Here is a 24640-nt window from a genome sequence, read left to right as displayed (position 1 = left end):
CAAACATCCTTATTTAGATGAATGAATCTTTTTTATAAAACTGGAGTGTTTGCGCTAGACTAGAGAATGCATGTTTAAATGTTATATTGCCGGTCTAAAATGAATTTTATATTTACATATCTTACATCTCGTCATGAGCAGGTACTGTAATAAATTTCAAAATAAATACAGTGCATTTGTCATCCACAAAGCTCAACAGTATTTAATACACACAGTAGTCATGCAAAAAAAAAAAGCGTCTTTTTTTTTTTTTTTTAACCCAGCATTCAGATCTTCAGGGGAAGAGCTTGTCAAAAAGAATCTTTACAAAAATATGTGTTTTTATGTGGTGTTTTTGGTAAAATCACGTCAGTTATTGTATTTTGCTTCATAATAACTGAATATATTTTATTTAAAGTGTGTAATACATACAGTATAAACAGAAATAATGTTACATTAAGTTGAATACACTGTAGATCTACAGTACAATACAAATTACACAGAAACTATGTAGGCAGTGTTATATCCCTTGTTCTTGTGTATTTTGTTGTCTTGCGGCTCTCGACCATATGGAAATTTTGGTATGCGGCTCTTAGGGTCAGGAAGTTTGGCCACCCCTGATCTAGAATTATAAAACAGTTTAAATGTAGACCCTATGTCTTGTTTCAGTAGTTTACAATAGCTTACCTGCTCTATCTATTATTATCGGTATCCAGTCGGTATCGGCCGATATGGGTTGATAATCATCGGCTATCTGTATCCACCAAGAAATCTGTACCTGCTCACCCCTAATATATACGTTGCACGATGCTCAAAAGATGCAAGAGTTGTACAAGAAAAGTTACACAGGGTGCATCTTCTATTATGAAAATAATGGTATTTAATGTATTATGATACAGTAATCTGTTGCGTATCTGACTGCGGTGGGACCAGAGTAAGGGTAGATATAAAAAAAAGTTGGATCAATGAATCCTGTTTTAATTACTATTATACATAGCTGTAACAAATACTATATTCACACAATTATTGTTTTGAGATTCAGCTTTAGGAAGCTCTCCTAAACCCCTTGTTTAGAAAGATACGGTGTATTAATGCTTGTGACAGGGTAGCCGTCTGCCGTGTGGGTGCGTGCATTCGCTGCTGAGTGACAGACAGGAGATCAAGACGGTGGTTGAAGCTGATACGCCCCGTAGCCCGCAGGCGAACAGGATTTATTACATATCAACACACTGAACAGCTCACATGACGCTACCAGCAATGGCAGCACAGGGAGCACATACACCAGAGTGTACGAAAACTTTGGTAGGATCTACAATCTCTGAACTATTCAAGATCTTCTCTGTTCAATAATAAACTAACATTGCTGAAGAGGTTGATCATGGAGGATAAACGGTTAGGGCGGATATGTGATGGATTACTGTATTTGGAAAAGAGTTTGTCACTGAACTATTGGATTACTTATAGTAGCTAAAACTAAGAATTACTGTTCTTTGGTCACTAAATTACTGTTACTTTTTAGCCCTGCATTTCTGTAAGTCTGTTTTGTTCAAAGCTAGTTTCAGACTGCTGGAAATCAATGGAATTTTTGATTAGTGGAGGCTGGGGAGGCTTGTGATTATTACCAATAAAGGGAATTAGATCAAATGATTTTTAACTTTGAAATTCGTGTTTAATCAAATTTAAGATAAAGTCATCAGTGAAATTGCCGTTGATTTATAAATAAGATAATTGGTGGCATTCCTCCTAAGTACCACTCGCTGGCACTGGGGCTGGATTTTATTGCTTAGTCAAACCTCTTCATTCAATTTTAAAATTGCCTATTGAATGAAATTCTCCCTGGACCTGCCAGACAGTACCATTAGTAATACCTTTCGGTAAGTAGCTCCTTGTCCACTCAAGAACAGTAGAGCTAAGTACTGCTTTACCAGATAACACAGTGTTTTATTTATTACTTGATTTTACTAGGCATTATTATGCTTATTTCACCCATATGAATCTACTAAAGTCACCAATATTTAAGGGCACCAGCATTTTTCATGATTACAAATTCAGAGCTCACAGCATGGGCCTGGATTAAATCAAAATTTTTTGCAGTCTGACTTCCTGGCATTTAAATTTAGATTTAAAACAAAAAATATAATAATAATGAGGTCTGTGAATTAGTATTAGGTCTGTTAATTAACAAGGGTACACTGTATAGAATGGGTGCACCATATTAGATTATACACACCATACACACCATAATATGTTTAAAAAAAAAAAAAAGTGCCAGTTTATATGCTAATGGTAATGGTGCACCAGGACTTATTTGAACATTTATACTTATTTGTATTTGCTATGCACCCTCTAACTGAATTCATCATAACTGTTTGATCATTACTAACACCATATTCTGCCACCTCAAACAAATACTATATAGCAGCTTGGAGATGCTGAGACATATGCAAACTATTGGTAAACAGGTATCGTGGTCATTCATTGTCCACTGTTTATAGTGCTGTTGCACTGCAGTCATACCTGAATATGATTGCCTTTAATGCATAATTTCTTCCTGAAGGGATGGATACTAAGACCACAATCCACCGATCCACTGGGTGAGGAACTGGTTTAAAGAGCAGGGCTATGCATTTGTTTTATGTGGTCTAGAACTCGGTAAAATCCATGTTGAAACGTTTTTTTGTTTTTTTTTTTCATTTTAACGCATTCTTGATATGTCTTTAATTATTTATTTAATTTTTGTTTCATCTTTTTGCAAACAAAATGATTCCTTGTGCTTCTTCAGATGGTTGGCCCACATACCATCTTCCCAGCTGCTTTGTGTTAAAGTTCAGTAGAGTGTAGGAGAAAAGTGACCCAAGCATTGATACTTCATATTCTGCTATCACACAGTGTCATTGTGAAACATGGATCTCAGCTACATACGTTTGCAAAGTTTGCAGGGCTCTCAAACATGCTCTTGACTTTATTAACTTCTAGACATCCCACATTTTAAGATGTACAAATATCCACATCAGGTGGTTTGTATTATTTATTTTTTTAAATATTGAATTTATAATCCCAGCATGCCTGATAGATCGCCTCCAGGGCCAGACTGACAATCATATGTACTGTGTATGGTAAGTATGTGTGGGCCAGCTGTCTGGCTCCTGAGATTTGAGATGATGTTTTGTAGGTGACTTGAGCTCTATCTCCACTTTATTCTTCAAAGTAATTTTACACTATAAAAGACAGATGGCTGAAATGATATGAACAGGTTTATGTACATTTATGGCTTTGGAATTACTCATCTGCAAAGATGTTACATGTAGAGACCTAGAAAGGTTGACAGATAATACATGGCTATTTGCACCATAGCTCTTAGAGTTAGCAAACGTAAAACCTACTGTGGACCAAAGCTAATTGGATGGTGTCATTTATGGAGCCTACTGCCTACTGCAGGGCTAACAATTAGGTTTACATTGGTGATGTTGGAGGGATCACTGCAAGATGTACAGTGACTGAGCATATACAGAACTGAACATAGATACAAGAACAGTAAGATTAATGGTACATTACTGAAGTGTTCATTTCCAGTTATTGCATGGAAAATGTAGGCATCTTTGTAACAGTTTATTTTAATAGCTTTTTTGAAATGTTGCTTTAAAAAAAAAAAAAGTTTGTCATTTTTTTATTCCAAGCAGTACATTTACATTTGACCACAGCTGACATGTACCGGTACTGTAGAATGCATAGATGTGGTGTCTTTATTTGTTAACAATCAAACACTTCTTTTTTACTGTAAATAGAAATGTAATATTGATTGCATTTAAGGAGTAAAGCGCATTTGACATATAGGGGGTTATTTTCAAAGGAGAGTCGCTGGAGGATTGCATTGTTTTGACAGTTTTTTTCGGCACCCCAGTATTTTCTAAAGCTGCAGAAAACACGACGGGACTTTATCCACTAGTTTGGTTCATTAGTTATTCTGACGGTTTCTTTTGGTGGAATAAGTAATGATCTAAGAAGCTGTGTCTATTTTTTAAAGATGAAAGTGGTGGATAATGGAAACTTCCACCAGTTAGCTTTCCGCCTGCTTCAGCGCGGTCAATACGACAATCCGCCAGTAATGTCAGCATGTCAGACCGGATCTCCGTGTGTGTGTACTGTATTACGATCTCAAGCTGAAATACAATCCCATTGCAATGCACATAATGCTCTTTACCTCAAGCCGATCTGAAGAAGATCCGACCATCCCTTCATGTCAAAGTGAGACTAATTTGAATTATTCTCCAGGGTAGCACCAAATGTGTTAAAAAAACAAAAAACAGTTCGCTTCTTATTCGGCCACCTTCTTATTAGGGATGGGAATTTTAAACGTATGAACTCTAAAGAAGTGGTTAAACGTTTAATAATATGCTAGATGTATAGCCGGTCACGTGACAAATGTCACCAAACGCATATTTTTTTATGCATTCATTTTAATAATTTATCATCAGTAGTCCGTCACGTATCAGACTGCTCTAGTGCCACAGTAAGGGCGGATATTATAAAAAGGAAGGGGTTTGGCAATTGCTTCCAATGTAGCTTTTCTAATTGGTGCAACAGTGTGTGTGTTCATGCCTGTAGTAGGCGTAGTATGGTATCAATTCCACGGCGGGGTAATAACCTTATTAACAAGCGTTTTTCCTGCATTTGTTCTGTATTTAAAATGGCATCTCTAAACAAAGGAAGCCACGTTTGGAAGAATTTTGAGGAACTGGACGAGAAAACCGTATGTAAATAATTATACCAAACAAAATTGTCGTACCACAAAAACACAAGTTCAGTGCTTCACCATTTGAAATGAAGACATTCAGAATTATTGTGGATGGAGCTGATGGCAATAAAAAGCAAACATCCATAACAAAATTTGCTATAGATTTGGCCAAACATTGGGTGATCACGTTATCCCCTATGAGGATAGTGCGTGTGAATCGTGAATGCTGCAGTTTTGAAATCGATGTAAGATTATCCCAATACTGTGCCCACCCATAAAACAATAACAGCGAGGCTGGACAACCTTAAAGAAAATTGTATATAATATATAGTATAGATATCTATAGTTATATCTCCACTAGCAACTATAATTACAACCATAAATATTATGTGTTTTTTTTTTTTTTTTTTTACTTTGTAGTTAAGTGTTTGCGATGTTAAAATGTTATTTGCTTATCTGTCAGTATCAGTATCTGTCAGTATCAGAGTGTGTGTTTATGTAGATACGGTTTAAACACTGGCACTGCAAAGGAGGAGGTTAAATGTCAGCAAAACTTGCAAAGAAAGTGTACTTGGTAGATGCACATTTTGCAGCAATTACTGCTATGAGTCTTTTTGGATAGATCTATACTAGCTTTGCACAGTAGGATGGTGAAATTTTCGCCCATTCTTCACGGGAAAATTGCTCCAGTTCTGATAAGTTTGTTGGGGATCGTCGATAACCTGCAATCTTCAAGTCTCGCCATAAATTTTCAGTTGGATTCAAGTCAGGACTTTGACTGGGCCACTCAAGAACATTAATTCTCTTCTTGTTCAACCACTACAGTGTGGCTTTGGCTTTGTGCTTCAGGTCATTGTCCTACTGAAATGTTAATTTCCTCCCCAGTTTCAGAGTCTTGGCTGACTCAAACAGGTTTTCTTCAAGGATTCGCCTGTACTTTGCACCATCCATTTTCCCCTCTATCCTGACAAGCTTCCCAGTCCCTGCTGAAGAGAAGCATCCCCATAACATGATGCTGTCACCACCATGCTTGACAGTTGGGATGGTGTTGACTGGGTGATGTGCAGTGTTGGGCTTGCACCAGACGTAACACTTGGAATTTAGACCGAAAAGTTCAATTTTTGTCTCGTCTGACCACAAAACCTTTCCCCTCATGTCTGCAGTATCATCTACATGCTTTTTCGCAAACTCCATACGTTCTTTAAGATGAGGCTTTTTGAGTAATGGCTTCTTTCTTGCCACCCGTCCATAGAGGCCAGCCAAAGGGTTGAATACTTATACAACTGTAAATCTTACTTATTTATATTCTGTATGCATTTTTTAACTTTATCAATGTGGAGTAGTTTGTGCAGATTCTACGTGTAAAATCTAATTTGAAAGCGTCGTGGTGTACGCTCAGATGCCAACAAAATGTGAAAACTTTGCAGGGGGGTGAGTACTTCTGCAATCCACTGTATGCATTCTTCCCTGTCTAACGTGGCATTTGTTTGTGTTTGTTATCTTGTCTAATAATCAATTTTGTTTTGTGCTTTCCCCATTTAATATAGCATACTCACGCAGACCTGAACAAGAAAAAGTCTATTTAACAAACCATTCTGGAGGAAAGGTCTATAAATATACTACGGAACTAAAATGTTATTTAGGGGTAGAGGTTGATGTTCAACAATGATACAGTGTAAACATTGCTTTGCACTTCAGATATACTTTGGGCTTACCATTGAAAAGTAGGAATAAAAACTTCAACAAGGAAAAAGTGCTTTCTGTACGGTGCAGAATAAAGTAGTAAACTTGGACAGGTGACTTTACACCAGAATGGATTATTAAATTGACTTTTTCCTGTTGCTGTTTAGTTTTAAGTAGGATTTATAAGTGAGTGTTTAAAGTTGTGGATGAACACACAATAAGTACAATACATTCCTTAAAGTAAGTTAGCTTTCATTATTCTTCAGGGACTGTCTTCAGTTTAACAATATAGTATTCAGTATTTCGATGCATATGCACTACTTGCTGTACCATTTTGTTTTAGCACTGTTCCTTTTTTAAGTGCATGTTTAGAATTTTAAAATGTTTTGATATTATGCTTGTTGCAATATTGACTTAACAATTAAACATTATAGCCCACTTTAGTACTTCTGAAATATGTAAATAAATAAATTGGATGGCTTGATGATTTTATTGAAAAGCATATGTCTGCAATGTATTTATTTATTTATTACTTTTAAAATGTTTATTTCCAATGTATAGTTTGACACATTTGGGGCTACCCTGGAAAATAATTCAAACTAGTCTCACTTTGACACGAAGGGGTGGTCAGATCTTGTTCTGGTATTTGTTCTTATTCAGGTTGGCTTTGGTAAAGTAAATTGTCTGAACAAGACGAATAAGATGTCAATGAACTGTCCTCAAGGCGATGGGGTTAATCCCAATGGGAATAATCATTTTCATTAGTTTTCATTTTTGTACACTCTAATTATACCTCCTTTCAAACCTACAACTCTGATAATTAGTTTCGATCATGTTTGTTTGTTTTATGTTGTCCTAAATAAACAAGCGATTGGTAAGACTGAATGGAAATAAGAATTTGCCCTCGTGTTTGCATTTGCGTTTGAAAATCTGGCCCATAATGTTTCTGATGTCACTTTTTGTACTAATCAAGCTAATATACATTGCTGACTTTCTTTTACCTGCCCTAACAGTAATATTATTATACGTAACAAAGAAAGACTATCTCTAAAGCACTAATTGAAAGCCAAGCCTCTTCAGCATTGCAACCTCAAGCCTGGAAAACTGAGTGTTGAATTGTAAGCAGCCCCTTAAATGGCCAGTCTAGAAATTTCACTTTGTAGTGACCTTATTTAAATTTGCAGGATGGCTGTGAAATAACTTTGTTATGTCTTGACCACACATCCAGGCACTAAATAAATACCAGCATTTTAAGTTCTTTTTTATGCTAAAAAGGTTACATGTTTAATGCAATGTGAATCCTGTAAACATCACAATTCATCAGTGCAATTACTGAAAAGGATGGTTTGTTTTCACACTTAAAGGAGACTTGAAATAGTGTCCTTAACTTAATCACCACCTTGTTTTAGTTAATTTGCATATATTTGCATATTAATTGGACTACAGATTAAAATTGGTTTTGTAATTTTAATTAAGTGTCCACAAAGGTATATGATTAGAATTGTTTAAAATACAGTCAGACATAACTACGGTAGAAGCAAAGACTGGCACTGGGGCTTTGGGGTTACTTTCAGTAAATGTCTGTTTTATGATAGTCATTTTTAATCTTTAGTATATTACACAGCTAAATAGACTGGGGGCGGGGTATCTAAATATTTTTCTTCTTTCGAGATTAATTTTATATATTGCTGCTGATTTGCAGCATGAAAGTGCTTTGCTGATTATGAAATTAGGATTCTAACTGTAACTGTATGGAAAAACTGAAAATATGCAGTAGATACCTCAATGTACTCCTTATAAAGAATGGTATTTTCTCCCTTAAATCTGACAATGTTGATCCCAGAAGACTTTTACATATCCAGAGTGAAAGCAGATGTGGTGTAAATTAGAGGTTCCACTACTGTTGATTTTTTTATAATTGGCTTGTCAGGCACTTTCATGATGACTTAGCTAGTTGTGGAAAAAGTGAATCTGGCAAAGCACTTATTCTAAGGCAAAACTACAAGATCGTTTTCTGTAAGGCCCAGTCTAGTTAGTTGCTTTGGAAGATTTGTGAGTAATCATGACCTTGCATTTTGGTAGCAATAAGGAGAAAAAAATATTTAAATGTAATATATATTTTAAATTGAAGTCACGCATTTTTATATAATTGTCTTCCCCCTTTTCTTCTTACTCAACCCCACCTTTGCAATAAGGTAACAGGTGTCGACTGTTACATATTTGAAAGCGGTCAGAAGCTGAGCAGAATGGTTTGTTTGCTTTGTAGTGTGATGAATCGAACATAAAAAAATAATGTTTTAAATATACACACATCTGACCATGAATAACAGTTGTCGAGGTTTAGTGAAATGTTCTTATATATAAGGAACTATGTGGCTGGTTCTGTATATAGTATATAGTGGAATCAAATGTTTGAATCAACCTCTCCATGTGATTAAAATGAAGGTATACAAATATGATTTCACGGTACTGAAATGTCCATGTAGTCATGTCCATGCTTCTGGGATTTCTTTTTGGTAGTTTGAAATTATTTCTAATAATGAATTTCTCTTTTCTAATGAATTAGATGAGGTGAAAGGGGTTCTGTTTGTGTAGTTGCCATTTTCTGTCTCCAACACTTGTTATACTTGAATTTGTGAGAGCTGAGCATGAGCACAAGGAATACAAATGATTTGTTATCTCTTACTCTCATTACACAAAGTAGAGGGTGCGTTGTAGACAACGGAGCATATATCAGCCATTCTAACGAGTCTCACTGATCTCGGAGTGTCATTAAAAGGACTCTCAGTGGTTTGCTGCAGGAGGGAGCTTTGAAAATAACTTTATTTATACTTCATACACACAGAGTATCTATAAATGTAAAAAAAACAATCTATCACAGACTAAACTCAAGTTTCTGATGCAATTATAGTGAAGCCAAGCTTACATAATGGAGACTTTGGGGAAACATAATATTACTATAGCATTTCTTTGGTGCGGTTTGGAAAGTTTTTGAGAAACATTTGGAAGCATTTTTCTCATAAAATACTTAACTATTAAAGTGTTAGGATACTGTTCCTGTTGCTAGTACAAGAGGTATTTTCTATCAAAGTAATATTACATCTATAAATAACAAATATTAAAGAGAAATATTAATAGCACTGATGTACTTTGACATGCATCTGAAGATTGTGGTATGCAATACAATATCTGTGGAATAGATAAGGGTGGAAGTTGTTCCCTGTAGACACTGATGAGAATTATACTTCAATGAACTAAACTAAGGTTATGTGACAACAGAGTAACATAATGTGGCAGCATTTTTAATGCATAAAATGCTGTATGACAATGCCTACTGAGAGCCCACCAGTACCTAAAGGGTTGGTGGACACCATGCTTGTACCTTTTCTCCCTCCCATTACATTCTATTCCAAGTCACGTTTTAGGAATGACATAAGTTGCCTAACATTTTTTTTTTTTTAATTGCATGGTTGCTTAAATGACTTGGGCTTGCCTGATGAGTACAACATGTGTTGGCTGTTTAATGGAGAGGGATAAAAGCTATCCGTGATGCTGAGTAACATGCAATCCAGTCATAAATTGATCTGGCCAGTAGCCAGTAGCATATCTCAGTTCTCTGAAGTAATTTTAAAGCATATATGTCATATGTCATGTATTCTATACAAACCTCATTACATACCAATGCATAAGACTTGACTTGACACACTAAGTTTGACTTGTGACCTAATGTCACAATGTGATTTTTTAGTTTCTAGATGATAAAGACAAAAGCTGCCACCGCCACATATGGCAGCCATATTGAGGTTGTGTGCATTTTTCTGAAAGTTCCTTTACAGATGTTGCCTTATTGTGTATCTTTGGTACAATATTTTAGTTCATGATTATCTTGAACAAGTTTTGTAATTGTCATTGTCTTAAATGCCAACTTAATATTTTACTTAATGTTGTCATACAGTACCAGTCTATCAGAGATACAATTCCTATGTAATCAGTGCCTTTTCAATATTTTGATTGAAGCCACCATTTGGTTATTATGCAAGTTTTATATAATTATATATACTGTACTACCGAAAATATAGATAGACAGAAGCCACTGTGAAATGGGTGCAGTATAATACTTTACATGAAGTATAAATCTAAAATGAGCCCGCATGAGAGACTTGCATCACTGCACACATTTTTTTTTTCTCAGATCACTACCTTTGCCATACAAACTTTAGGTTTTTCTTCCATGTGAGATCTCTCATTTGCTTTAATGTGATGTTGCCTCGTTGTTGAATCTGTATAGACCTAGTAAGCCATGTTTAAGTCAATGGACTGTATACAGAGCTAATGCATACAAACATCAAACAGCTGCAGGGTTTAAGACTTAACCAGATTTAACATAATTTGTTTCTAATCCAAATGTGTTCTGAAGATGCCCCAGTGCAATGGGGTTAAACTGTGCTGGCAATGCCATGCCGTTTTGTCCTAGAAAACATTTGCATTGGCACAGCTGGCTTAGTCAGGTATTTGGATGCAATAAAAAGACTAATGCTTTTAATGTTTTTCTTTATGAGCATGGAATACAAAGAAAGAATAATCATTTCTAGATACTATAACGTTTTCAAATGTCCCCCGTGAAGGTAATATATCAATACGTGGATCCTAATGGTCATTTTAAAAATAGAACATTATTTATTTACATACAGTGATTTCCTGAAGTCACATAGGCAGAAGTTAAGAATTGAATATGAAAATGGTTAATACTCATTTTTATTTTAAATAATAATAATAAAATAAATGGTTCTAGCAAACTTACAAAATGATCCTGAGCTTTGACCCATTCGACTCCTCGAGACCACTTTCAATTCACAAAATGTCTCGTTTACAATCACTCGACAAAACCCACAGTAGAGAAATGTTCATTTAATGAGCAACAAAATGAGAATATGTTAAAAAAAAAAAAGAAAGAAAGAAAATTGACATAAAGCTGGTACATTAGAGAGGAACAGGAAATTAAAGACATTCCTGTCAATGACTTTTAAAATTTAGTCACTTGACAACACCCACAATTTGTGTTTTTTAGGCACTTTTAACAAATCTGTCTCTGTGAAGATTTATAATCATCCTTCACCAACGGGAGCACCAACCAAGCGAGTGACACAAATCTTCGACTAATACAAAAATAAAAAAGCATATCCCATTAAAACACATTTTTCTTAAAAAAATATGTTATTTTTTGCAGTTCATTATCTACCCAGTTTAATTCACCATTCCTGAATTATCAAAAAGAAAATTATATTTAAGATTCTTTCATATTGACTTAATGTACTTTATTATTATTCATTAAATTCACTTGCAATTTGAACCTTAACACCCATTTATTGTCTTTTTTTTATTACAGATACTAATATCCATGTATTATAAAAAATAACAGATGGGCTTTAGTGAGTTAAAGGAAAATAATAAACTACTGAACCTAACGGTCTTGTAGTACATGACACCCATCTATTATTCTCTCTCTTTTTTATTTTTTATTTGTTAATGGATTACTAAACTTTATTTTAAATCCTATTTTATTCCAGATTTTTTACAGATGATAAACATTCCTACTTCTCAGAAAAAACTGTTGTGGAAGAAGCTAGAAATCCTGAACGTTGTCTGTCGGAGAATGAGAACTCCACATTGGTCAAGAGACTGACAAAAAACAGTGATTCCGATCAGGAGCCTGGATCTTGTAAAAAGATTAGTGCCACTTGCCAGGAAGTACCACTTAACCCACCAGGAACACCACAGGAGCTGAACAGAAAGGAAGAATCAGAAAGTACAGTCCCTTATCATGAAGAAGATAAGGAGCAACCCACCTTTGACCCCTGTGGCAAGACGGGTGGGATGGTAGAGAAATGTGATGGGCTAACAAATCAACAAAGACCTCTACGCATCGTGTGGCCTCACAGGTGGTAAGTGTGGGAATACATCATTCTTGAGTTGACAAATTCAGGTAAATCAATGTGTTAATACAAACTGTAAACACGAAAGCACCTAACACCACTAAAACCCCAGGAATTTATAAACTTCAGCCCACATGCGGCAATACAGTATGCATATTGAAATCCAAAAGTTTGTTCAGCCAATCAGAATAGTAGGCTGAAGAGATGTATCCAATGAAAACAGCATATGGCAGCAACAGTCACATGAGCTCACTTACAGCCAATCATATTAGTGCCGTAACTTTCAAAATAACACATGCACATATATTTCAAGTTGCAGTCCGAATCCTGTGACAATGTTATACCACAAGCATTACATTGCAATCAATTTTTATATACATTTTTTGTAATATTTACAACAACAACAAAAAAAGATATATATTATTTTTCACAACAGATTTATTTAGCGTTTGTATTTTCTTGGCGCCACATGCTGAGTTAATGAAGAAATGCCTAGAAACAATGGATCCCCTGAGTAAGATCCTTTGCTTAAATAGTACTTTAACAGGCTCTTATGGTATCAGCTGGATTCATCGTAGCAGTTAGTTTTACCTGTTTGCTTTATTTAATCGTCCCCACTAGTGCTTCGCTTCTTATTACCTGTACTACTGTGACTGAACATTTTGTAATTATTGACCGTGAATAAATGGTAATTAGTTGTGTTCTCAGAATGAAAAAAACAAACAAACAAAAACAACCTAACAGCACACACTGCAAGGCCTGGGGCTGTGTGTGTTCAGTCTAAAAGTAAAAATGCATTCTTGGCATCTGCATCAGCCAACATGATCATTCCTTTTATATGCCTGAACTGTTGACAGAAAACATGTATTGTCAGCTAAAACGTATCACATTTTCTTTTGTTTAAAAGTGTCCTCAAGGTTTAAAAGGGAAAAAACAGTTATAGTTCTTCCTCTGGCCTCTGTATTTCACCAACCTTTCTATATATTTGTTCTCATTCTTGTGTGGATTTTTCTCTACTGCCACAAATATCACTCTCTTCTAGACTGAGCAAAACATACCAACTGGATTATTGTTGCTAACATACTCATAAACTTTATTCAGCGGTAAATTGGGATTTAAAGAGGTAAAAATTACTTATCATCTTTTTGTATTGGAGCACAAATATTTTGTTCATTTTTTTTTTTTTATTAATCTGTATGTGGCCTGATTAGTGTTCACTTCATCCCCAGATTATGGGCTTGTTTATTGCAGGGGATGCTGAGAGGATCAGTAGGTCAGTTTTTCTTTCCAGAGGGCCTGTTTACAGGTGAAGAAAACAGTATGCCACACTGGCAGGGCAAATCGCCTTTGCAAAGGATTTGACTTCCAGCACATTAAAACTCCAGAAGCTCTCACGGCTGAGCGGGAGCAGCTGCTACCTAAAGGGATTTTCTGAACAAAACAAAACAAAAAGAAAATTAAGTAACTGACAGTGAAGGAAATTTGCCTTTGGAATGGATTTTTTTTTTATTTTGTATATATATATATATTTTTTTCTCCACACCTCCCACAAGGCATATTCCTCTGTTATTTAGTGCATGCCCTTACTGCAAACCAATCCATATGCCCATGGAATATGAAACAGAACAGAGGTGCAGTTTATGACAAGCACATGTCTTAAACATATCTACTTTTGTTAGACAATATATTTTACACTCATCTTTCTTTGTTTGTTTGTTTGTCATGGGTGTGTTACACCCTTTAATTTGAACAAGAGCCTGCAGTAAAAGTCACTAACCATACTTGTTGGTGCTGGTATTGCATGTTTAATATAGTCAGCTTCCTGGGATTTCTTATAAGAAAAGAAAATGAAATCTTAGAAAATGCAAATTAACAACCCTTTTTTGGTGCGTGTTGTTGTTTTGTTTTATTTCATTTTGTATTAATTCTGACTACATATACAGCAGTTTAAATACTTGTTGGTTCACAGATAGTGGGAATTGTGTAAAGAAAAATGGGTATTAATTGAAGACCCTTCACTGTGGATTCCTCAGGCGTGCACTGACAGCCACAAGTCTTGGGGAGCCCCCAGCTACTGCAGCCTGCCTCCTCCAGTAGTATTCATTGGTCTCCTAGAGGAGATAGGGGGGAAATATATATATATAGAAGCAAAAAATGGATTGACTAAATATATCTGAGGCTGGGTCAGAATGTGAGCTGGCATGTCAGCCCACGTTTTTCTGAATACAGTTGTTCACTCACTGAGGCAAGTTTACAGGGTTGCCCAGTACACTGTAGCATTTCAAGATCCAATCCCTAGGGGAGGAAGGAGTTTTCTCAGCAAGAGTATTGCAAATGCCATATGTCCTTGACACACCATCTATGGATACCAGACCGGACTGAGGAGACTGGTCTTCACCTTGCTTCCCCAGTCTGATTATGGTTACCCATTACTTAACGTTTTTTTCAGGTCAGGATCTTTCTCACTCTCTGGATAAGAAATTTTACATTTCTGTCCTGCTCTGGATTCTCGATTTGTTCCCAGCCTCTTTGCCTTTGCCTGAACTAGATTCTGCTGTCCAAGTATCTAAATCTGCTATCTGTCTGGCTGCATAGATTGATCCTTGTTCCTCATCCTGATCAGACTGCCCTAGTTTTGACCTGGTAATTGGTCATGATGTTGCTTCCACAGCCTTGACCTGATGACATGCGGAAAACTGGGATTTTCAAGATAAATGTTATTATTATTATTATTATTATTAGTAGTAGTAGTAGTAGTAGTAGTAGTCGTAGTAGTAGTAGTATTAGGAATAATAATTAAAGAAGCTGTGTCCATTACATTTTTAAAAGTAAAAGAGCGTGAATATCTATATTTTTAACCTCTTGCCACTGTAAGTATTTGCAGGAGTGTGCCTTTTTTTTTTTTTGCTCAGAATGAGATGTGGCAAGCTGGTTTCGAGGGAAGAGGAAAATAAACTGGTCTGTTTTTTAGTGTGATGGTGGCACTACAAATGTTCTTTGGATCGCTTTAAATTGCAATGGTCTGCAACAGGAGCACAATGTAGACAAGAGACTATAATATCTTGTACATACGTATACTATAGTGGAAATCCCTTTGCACCCACAGGCATTTAAATTGGAAGAAACCCAACCAAATAGAAATAGTATATACGTGTACATTTTGTTTTTTTTCCATAAAGGCTTTTGAGATTATTTGTGTTTAGCTGCCAGATCTTATAACCTTGTCACTTTTCACAACTTAAAATAATTATCACTTATCTGCACAAAACCGTATATATTGCAGAATCCAGAGCTGCTATATGTTTCAAGATAATTAGCATATTCCCTGAAAAAATATATTTGCTTACCTGTAATTTTATTTTTATTACTGATGATTTCAATAACATTACTTTAATGTGAAAAAAACACAGCTTAAGCAAGAACAGAATGAAAGGCAGTCATTAATCCTTTCCTGGTAAGACAGGAAAATGTTGTCGAACCCAGAGGTTGTCAGGCTAACATTAAGGGCTAATTTTGAAAATCTAGCATGCAGTCAATTTTAGCGATGCCTGGGGGGTATATAAGGTAGAAGGCTGACACAAGAACTAATTTTGTCTGGGTTATTTACTGCAATGCATCATCCATGGGCCCTCAACTGACAAAGTTAGATAGATTTTTTTTTTTTAAAGAAAGAAAGAATGTTATCGCTCACTTAGAATTTATGGTGACATTCAATATTTGTTCAATATGTAAGTTGTAACACTTTAGCAATAGGAGTGGAGAGAAGGAAAATAGAAAGGCAGTCCTTGTCAATATATCTTTTTAATAACAGTTGTCAAGGTTAATTCACTTTACCTTGGTGACTTTACAGTGAAAACAAGCTAGGGCAGCAGGGGAAATGACAGAAAACATCCAGCCAAGATACCTACAGTATATGAGCTATGCAGGCTCTCTGGCCCGCCTCTGATAGCTATTTGTTGTACAGAGAGCAGCAGCATAAAATTTTTAAAAAAAAATAAAATTCGTAATACTATTGTGTGCCTATAACCATCTGTCACTGCTAGCCTGGAGATGAGAGGAAGATTACGAGGAATAAACACTGAGCTGCCGAGCATTGGTAAAGCCTTCGGGCAAAAAAAAAAAAAAAAAAAAAACTCTTGTGGGGACATCAAAGACATTATAATTCTGAGGCAGTCAAGGATTACAGTTTGTAACCTGTCCTGTTAACAGATAAATGACTGGCAATATTGTAGCAGAGCTGCCAGGGTCCTGCACGGAGTACTGATGATGAGGAGGATGATGATGGTCTTGATGATGTAGGATACACTCTACTGGGGAAATTTCTCAACAAAGCCCTTTTTTTCTTAAATGCCACAGGGTTTAGGCAGGCATTAAGTAGCTTCAGGGTCATCTGTAAATCTTTTTAACATTTTTTGTTTTTATTTCCCATGAAGTCTTTTAAGAGTCTTATTCAGGATATTCACTTTAAACCTGTCATTTGTTGTCGAAGAATTTTTGCAAACCTTGCCTTAAAACAGAGAGTATGAAATAATCCAATAAATGTTAGCCTTAGGGCAAAATTCAGGGGGTGGTAGCTGGGCTGATTAATTAATTAATGTCTGTCATCATTAACCTCCTCTTTAAACCCCAATCTCACACTCCTTGTCTGTCTAGCGGTTTGCCTTCTTGCATACACTGTGATCCGTTCTCTGCGTAAAATTTAAAACTCTTAATTTTCAGCATGAACTGACTCCAATTCAGATCAGGAAACCTCTCTGCCGGATTATCCTCAACAATAGCTCATTAATTCTCCGTTGGAAACTCAGTACCGTCTACTTCTAATGCAGCTTCTCCCAGCAACCAGACCCGCTGCCCCGGCATTACGGAGATCAAAACGCCCCTGCCAGCAGGCTCAGCCTCTGGAGCAGCTATTTTACAAGGATTGGCCACTCGTCTAACTTTTAAAAAACACTGCACGACAACAGTATCAACATTCCGTCTGGAAGCGATAGTATGTTATTCAATGTTTATTGTACCTTTTATATCCGCTACACTCTGCTGCCTGCTTCTCATGCGCACTTCCGCAAACTCGTTCCCAGAGCTTCAGGACAGCAGCAGCACCGCCCTCCTCTCCAGTCATGGTCACTCACCTCCTCCCAGCACAGCAACCAGGAGCACAGCCAAAATAGATCCCACCCTTCAGCTTCATAAACAACATTTTCGAAGTCCCTCTTTCACCCCTTCACCATGTCATTTTCTTCAATTCACGGCTCAACGATATGGACAAACAGGTCGCTTCCAACACTGCAGTAATCTCTGTCAAGCCCAGTATTCGCCACTCCAATCATGACGGCCGTCTCGGTTCAACACATCTGGTCACAGCTGACGTTCCTACTTACAACCTGGTATCAGCTCCCTCAATCGTCCATAGCACGTGCCTGTAGTGAGAAATCAAGTCCAGCTACCACATATGGCTTATACTTTTGCAACATTAAGGGCTAGGTTCTCAAAGCTATTTTGCAGCTCATTCATTTATTTTCTGAAAGAATATTTTTAAGTACAGTTATAATTTAAGACTGCTTGCAAGTACTAAAAGATATGGCAAGTACTAAAAGGTAAGTTGTTGTTTTGTCAAGTTTATTTTGGAAACAGGCTTCACACTGCTATTCGTACTGGATTTTCCCATCCTGTAGACTTCCAGTTTGACTGATACGACTAAAGATATTGTCATAATGTATCACCGCACGTTCGGCAACCATGGATCCTTAATTTTAAAAAAATAATAAAAAAAACACGACCTGCTATCGTAACTGGGCCATTTTAGTTACGCAGTTCGCATCATCCCACAGGGTAGAGTCTTCATTTCATATCTCCTAGCTCCTTTCTACAGCATCAAGCCAGGAAGCTCCGAAAAGCTCTTCAGATCTGCTTACTGTTGCAGCAGGCAAAAGTTGCTTTTAGTTCACCATTTAAATCTGCAACTGTCCTCCTCCTCCAGAGCTCCCAACGCTCCAGCTTGCCTCCAATACTCAGATAGTGGCAACTATTTCCGCTTGACTTCCTCAGCAATCTAGTCATATGTCCGCTCATCCTTTCAAATACTACAAACTTTAATACATGGTGAGAGACGTGGTACGAGACTGGAAATCTGTCTTGATTATGAGTTAAGAAGTTCCACTTTGGAGAATGACTGGAGTTGTGAAACCCAAATCTCTGAATGTGAGTTCACCTTTTCCATCCCAAGCAGACATGATAGTAGCAAACCACTGATCGATCCCGTATTAACTAACACATAGGATGGTCTCTCCACTCTTGTCTCCAGAACCGGCTTCCTCCCCAATCTGTTCAGATCGAGCAGCTACTTCCGTAGCCAGAGCCAACATCGATTTCCTTCCGGTCGATGAGCATGGGGTGCCGGTCCTCTGCAGCAGTCGATTCATACATCCGTTCATCCCCTACCGACATAGCAACAGCCATCAATGACTAGCTAGCATGCCCGGCGTGGGGGCTACCTGACCGCCGGGGCCACCAGAGGTTTTCCCCTTCTAGGAAGGGTTTTTTTCCTCTCCAATGAGCGGCAGGTAATCACACAATCATACCACACTAACACTATTTTAACCTACCTAGTTTTATCCTTCTTTTCCAGCTGTTTCTTTTATGTTATGCACTGGTCACACTATTCTTTCGCAGCTCATGTGCTTTTCTACCTCACCATGCAGAGCAACTTTTATATGTTTTCAGATCCTCAGGAATGCTACCTTCGACCAAGCTCCATCCTCAGCAAAAGGCGAGCACCACTCGCTCGGTCTGTCTTACTAACAGCTCATTTCTGCTTCCTTTGCTCTCCTCACCGCCCAGCGGACACCCCGTGAAATAGTAGTTAACCAATGACACACAATTTTTGAATATATAGAATTGGACCTGTTTGACATTAAAAATGTACCTTTGCTTCATTACCTTAAAGAATGATTGGAATAATTCTAAATGGTTTCAATTCTGTTGTATTCTAATATTGAGATATAATTTTGCTATATTTTCTGTATTGCCTTTTATTTCACTTTCTGGTTATTAAGAAATCATTCATATTGTGACCTTTCAACTTGTTTCATGATGTAGGATTGTTCACAGAGGTGATTCTGGTGGGTCAGGGATAGGAAGTGACTTCTGAACAACCTGTGTAGTAATTCTATTTAGCCACAACATTACCTACAGTGGACTTTGGGATGATGGTTATTATTATTTTATTATTATCTATTTCTTAGCAGACGCCCTTATCCAGGGCGACTTACAATTGTTACAAGATATCACATCATTTATACATACAATTACCTTATACAGTTGGGTTAATGTGCTGTGTCACGGGATGTCTTGCTTTTGATCATAAAAACACACTAGGCGTTCAATTCTCTTTGAACATGTATGAATAGCAACAGTCGAAACTAAAGTCTTCTGTCTATTCCTGGGACAGATACAGCCTACACTGATGTGCCAGAGTGTGTTAAACACACCTGTGGAACCCTATTCTCTGCTACAGCAATACGGTAATGCACACTCAAATCTGAACACAAACATCTTTATGAGCAAACATTGACAGTTTTGTAGAATTCTGCATAAACAAGAAAGATGTTTTTAACTGACCTTGCTTGGCTTCTCATACTCTCTCAGCAGAAAGAAAGATGTACAGGTCCGTCAATGAGTTGATGACATTTTTTATTTTTTTTTCAGTTCCAATCCCCAGCTATTTTGGACTTTCCTAATTAGAGCCAATTGCTCTTTCTTTCACTTTTAAGTGTCCCTTTAATTAGGTGTCTATATTTCAGTATCTCATTATTTAATTTATTTTATATTGTACTCTATAGTAAATCGTGTTTGAATTTTAAAACACACCTCTTGGGTGCAACATAAAGGAGAATTTTTAATCATACATTTCTAAATGAAAGGATCCTGTATTTTCCTTTAAAAATGTATTCTAATGAGTTCCCATGTTTTAAGCAGATGCATTTTCTAATTATTGTTCTTTTTAGCTATATCTCTACTTGTCTGTGCACTCCCAGCATGACAGACAGTTTCCGAAGGAAAAAAAAAAAGATGAGAAAAAGACTACACAGCTGATGGTTCCTGTTTCCACGGTGACAGATTTATTTATTAGAACCCGAGATGACACGTGTTAATGTACCACATACCTGCTGATCAGCAAACTCTCCTGCTTCAGCTCCAGTTGACAATTAAGACCTGGGTGACTGTAGCCGGGGGTTAATGCTCCTCATTAGAAGAACTAGGTCATTACTGTGGAATCAAGTCTCTTAGACCAGCATGGGGGAGAGGGGGGGCATAGTAAATTCAGCATCTCAACGAACACAACTCTTACATTAATTAACCTCCCTTTTCCTTGTTGAAAAAATTCTGTTATCATATATGCACATGGCCGTACACCAATTAATTGCAAGAAAGAAGCTAGTTTACCATCATCCCAGTGGTTGCCTTGTCTTCCTGTGCGGGAGCTCCATTATTTCAGGGAACAAATTCTGTCTGTATGATGAGTAAAAAGGGTATTAAAATTAAGAAGGGAATCATAGCAGAAATCAGCTTTACCACAGGGGAAACAAGCAAATAAAAGCCACGGAAATGAAAATAAATAAGCTTTGCTAATACCTCACCTTGGAGTCTCATATGAACCCAGCAGAAGTAGGGGTGCTTGTTTGCTGTGTTATTAAGCTGTTACACAGGCTTTTGACCTTCAGCAAAAAGCTTTTGTAGAACAAAGCCATGTTCTTTGTAGGAAACAAATGTATACATGTAACTTGACCAATATAAAAGTGCTTAAAAACATGGTCTGCTTTGGGATTTGGAGATAAATCTGAAACGGCAACAACTAGAAATAATTTAGATAAGATACATAACGTTTCTGATTCAAGTTTCAGGTACATGGATGGCATTTATCAACCAGTGTTTTGTTTTAAAGCAAAAGAGAAACCTTACTTTATTAAAGGTTACAGGTATTTAATATTGCTTTCTTTAGCTGAGTGAGTTGAAGTATGTTCAAAATGGCTTTTAATTGTTGCCCAAAGATTTATTTCAGTACTTTCAAGTACTCTCTCTGCATGAAACAGTTTTCTAAGTTACACATTGTCGTGGGTCACCTCTTTGCCACCAACACACAGAGCCTTATATCCTCACTTCTGCTCTTCTCATTTTCTGGCTGGGCAGTGCAGACAGATGATAATTGGATTCTCTGTTTAAAATGCAGCAGTTTGCTTGATATCTACATGAAGCAGAATCTTATATATCATTAATTAGTAAAACACTTTATACATGTACAATATATGTATAGAGTGTGTGAGTGAGAGGCACTTAAACAGTTACCAGCAGAATAAACAGACACATTTTCTTCAGTAGTCCATTACAACTAAAAATATAAATTAATCTAATATTATCTGAGTGCCACAAGCACAACATTTCCGCTCTCATTTTAGCAGTCTATATGAAAAAAAGTACATTATCAACTACTATAAACTTCTAGGCATATAATATGCTGTGTCTCTTTTTTTAAGGCAAAAATCAATTTCCAGCTTAGACAATGTGTTAAGACTCTGACTGTTTACTATCTACTTGTTATAGTCGGTTTTCAAAAGTTGGTAAACAGAATTTAAAAACGGCAGATAAATGACATGAGTAAAATGTGTTGGCTGTCATTTGTTTATAGGATTGTTAAGAGAAAGATGGCAATAAATTTAAACCTCATTTGCTGTCCCATACTTCCTCAATATAGAGTTGGCTGAGTCCTGCAATATTCTTCATCCATCCTGCCATGACTTTAATTCATGGACTGAATTCAAAAATGCAAATAAGCAAATAACATCCCTAAGCTATACCTGTTTTTAATCACACTCAAATGTATGGGGGTTTTAGATTTAATATTGCTCCTGTCTGACAACAGGTATTTCCTGTGAAAAAGATGTTCTATTTCAGTAGCTTTATAACCTCAATAAATCAATGCAGAATAAAATAATAAAGCTATGAATTGGCAGATTGTGCTGGAACAAAGAACTGTATACCCAAATAATGTTGTTTTCTTTAAATGTCAGCAATGGCTTGCTGCAAGATTAATGCCATACAATTAATAGATCAAGCCTAGCTGTATTTTTTTTATTATTAGTATGTTATAATAGCTATAACAATGATGTTGTGAAATCTTTCATTTGCTAAATATTTACTGGTGCAGCACCTGCTTACATTCTCAAGTCATTGTGTACAGTTCCAGAATTTTCACATTCCATTGGAGATTTTGATACACTAGGCTCTTGGTACTTTTGGGTGCTTGACATGGAAGAAGCAATAACATGTTTGTTTAATTTTAATGCTTAAAAGGCAACTGCCGTCTGCCCTCTTCTTGGACACAGTTGTATACTAATCAATATGTTATTAACTGAAGATCATAGTCCCTTCCATTGCATTGCTCTTAAACTGTGAGATAAGTGTCATTCAAAGTCATATTAAAAAATTCCATGTTAGCTAGCACTACAGAGATTTCGAGACTATGGAGGAAGACTGAAAGTGTTTTACTCCAAAGTGTCACAGAATCTTTTTTTTTTTTCTGGAACGAGAAAAACATCCGCTAAAGTAAAACCAAAAAAAAAAAACTAGAAATAAACAACTTAACAATACCTAAGAGCACTTGAATTACATGTATGAGTTAATTTTAAGTGTTCTAAATTCAATGAGTGTTTTTCTCCTTTCAGAAAAATTGTACTAATGACACTTCACTTTGGAGGAAATGGCTTTGTGACCCCTCCCCCAACTAGCTTAATTTGTTTTAATGGAAAAATGGGTTGCACTGATAGAAAGGTTTTGTAGCCAATATGTCACGACTGATCTTTTGCCAATATAGGTATTGTAAATATCAAAATATACAGTATATATTAAAGGTACATTAAATACGTAGTTTGATAGTACTGGTACATTTTACTTTGAGTGTGGCACAAGAGGCTTTAGCCAAGGTTTTGAGCCCAGAATAGTAAATAATGTGGATTTATACAAGGGTAAAAACACTCACAAAAAGATTTGCTCAATTAACCAATCTGCAGCACCTGAGGACAGCACCTGTGCATACTGCAGGCACCAGAGAGCATGGTTGATATCTTCTGTAGTGCAGAACACATCTTAGATTAGTGTGGCTATATACCTGGTATGGCATGATGTTGGTTTAATTATATATTTATATTTATAATAAACCAGTACAGTCTGCTTAGTACATTTCAACATTGCTGCTTTTATTTAAGCAATTACTCACCAGTACTATCTTTTTTTTAAAGGATATAGTAATTATATCAATTATTCTTTTTTATATATTATTATTATTATCAACGTAATCGTCATACAGCAGTATGGAGTAAGTTGACTTTTTTATCTAATTAAAATCCAAAGAAATGATTCTGCTAATGCCCCCCAATTCATTTAAAAACTATTTGTACTACAATAAAGAAGCAACATATATATTTTAAATTTAGTTAATTAAAAGCTATTCTTGACAGTCTAAAATGTACCTTGGATTGATGAATATTACATTGTATGCTGACATTCACTGTTATAATATTTAATTGGAACTAGAGGTCATATCTGTAATAATTTATTCTAAAATACAGACTTTGGTTTGCATTATTTTTCAAACCTCTCAATGCTAAATGAGAGCAACAGGGTCTACCAAGACTAATTACTTTTTTAGATAGGGTCCAAAAGAAACCCAAATACCACCTACATCTTTTGGAGGGTAAATGAGAAAAAACAGTCTACATTTTCATTGTTTTTTAATAAACCGAGGACTGTTCTTCATTATTAGTACGTTCCTTTGTACACAATGAATGTCGTTCAGTCCGTGCAATGATCAATTTTAATTACACAGCTGGCAGTGAGCTGTTGCCTGATTTGGAATATTCCCCCAAAATGGAGGGTGTACAGAAAAACCCCACTGAAATATCCAGCTGAAAAACATAGTATAGTTGTGCTTAAAGCACATTATTTATTATTTCACATACTGTTTATGCACCAAAGGTACAATCTTTGTAAAGACAAGGCATAGTGACTACCGGTATATGATTTTAAGGGAAAGTGTTAACTGTATTTGTAACAAATGTACATTGAAATACAGTTTGTATAATCAATGTGTATTGAAGCCTTCTTTCCTCCTGGGAACTCTTTGGAAACAAGATGCAGTATCTTGAGGGATTTATCCCAGTAATCAGAAACTGTAATATATAAGTCAACAAAGACATGGTTTAGGTTATTTATCGCCCTTTTAGTGCACTTGATGTTAACTGCTTGGGCCATCACAACA

The 24640-nt window shown here is 36.3% G+C and overlaps 1 protein-coding gene across 3 annotated transcripts in view; it reads left to right on the top strand.

Moving 5' to 3' along the window:
- LOC117427119 (glycosyltransferase-like domain-containing protein 1) overlaps nucleotides 1-24640 on the top strand; it is a 90868-nt gene that overhangs the window by 48730 nt on the left and 17498 nt on the right. For all 3 annotated transcript variants that reach the window (XM_059033839.1, XM_034045510.3, XM_059033840.1), the window contains one exon: nucleotides 11965-12339. In XM_059033839.1, the coding sequence (XP_058889822.1) occupies nucleotides 11965-12339 (375 nt within the window). The remainder of the gene's footprint in view (nucleotides 1-11964; nucleotides 12340-24640) is intronic.

This window comes from Acipenser ruthenus, chromosome 11, assembly GCF_902713425.1.
Source record: "Acipenser ruthenus chromosome 11, fAciRut3.2 maternal haplotype, whole genome shotgun sequence".
NCBI lineage: Eukaryota > Metazoa > Chordata > Actinopteri > Acipenseriformes > Acipenseridae > Acipenser > Acipenser ruthenus.
Note: the sequence above shows the minus strand (reverse complement) of the source record. Positions and strands in the feature narration are given on the sequence as shown.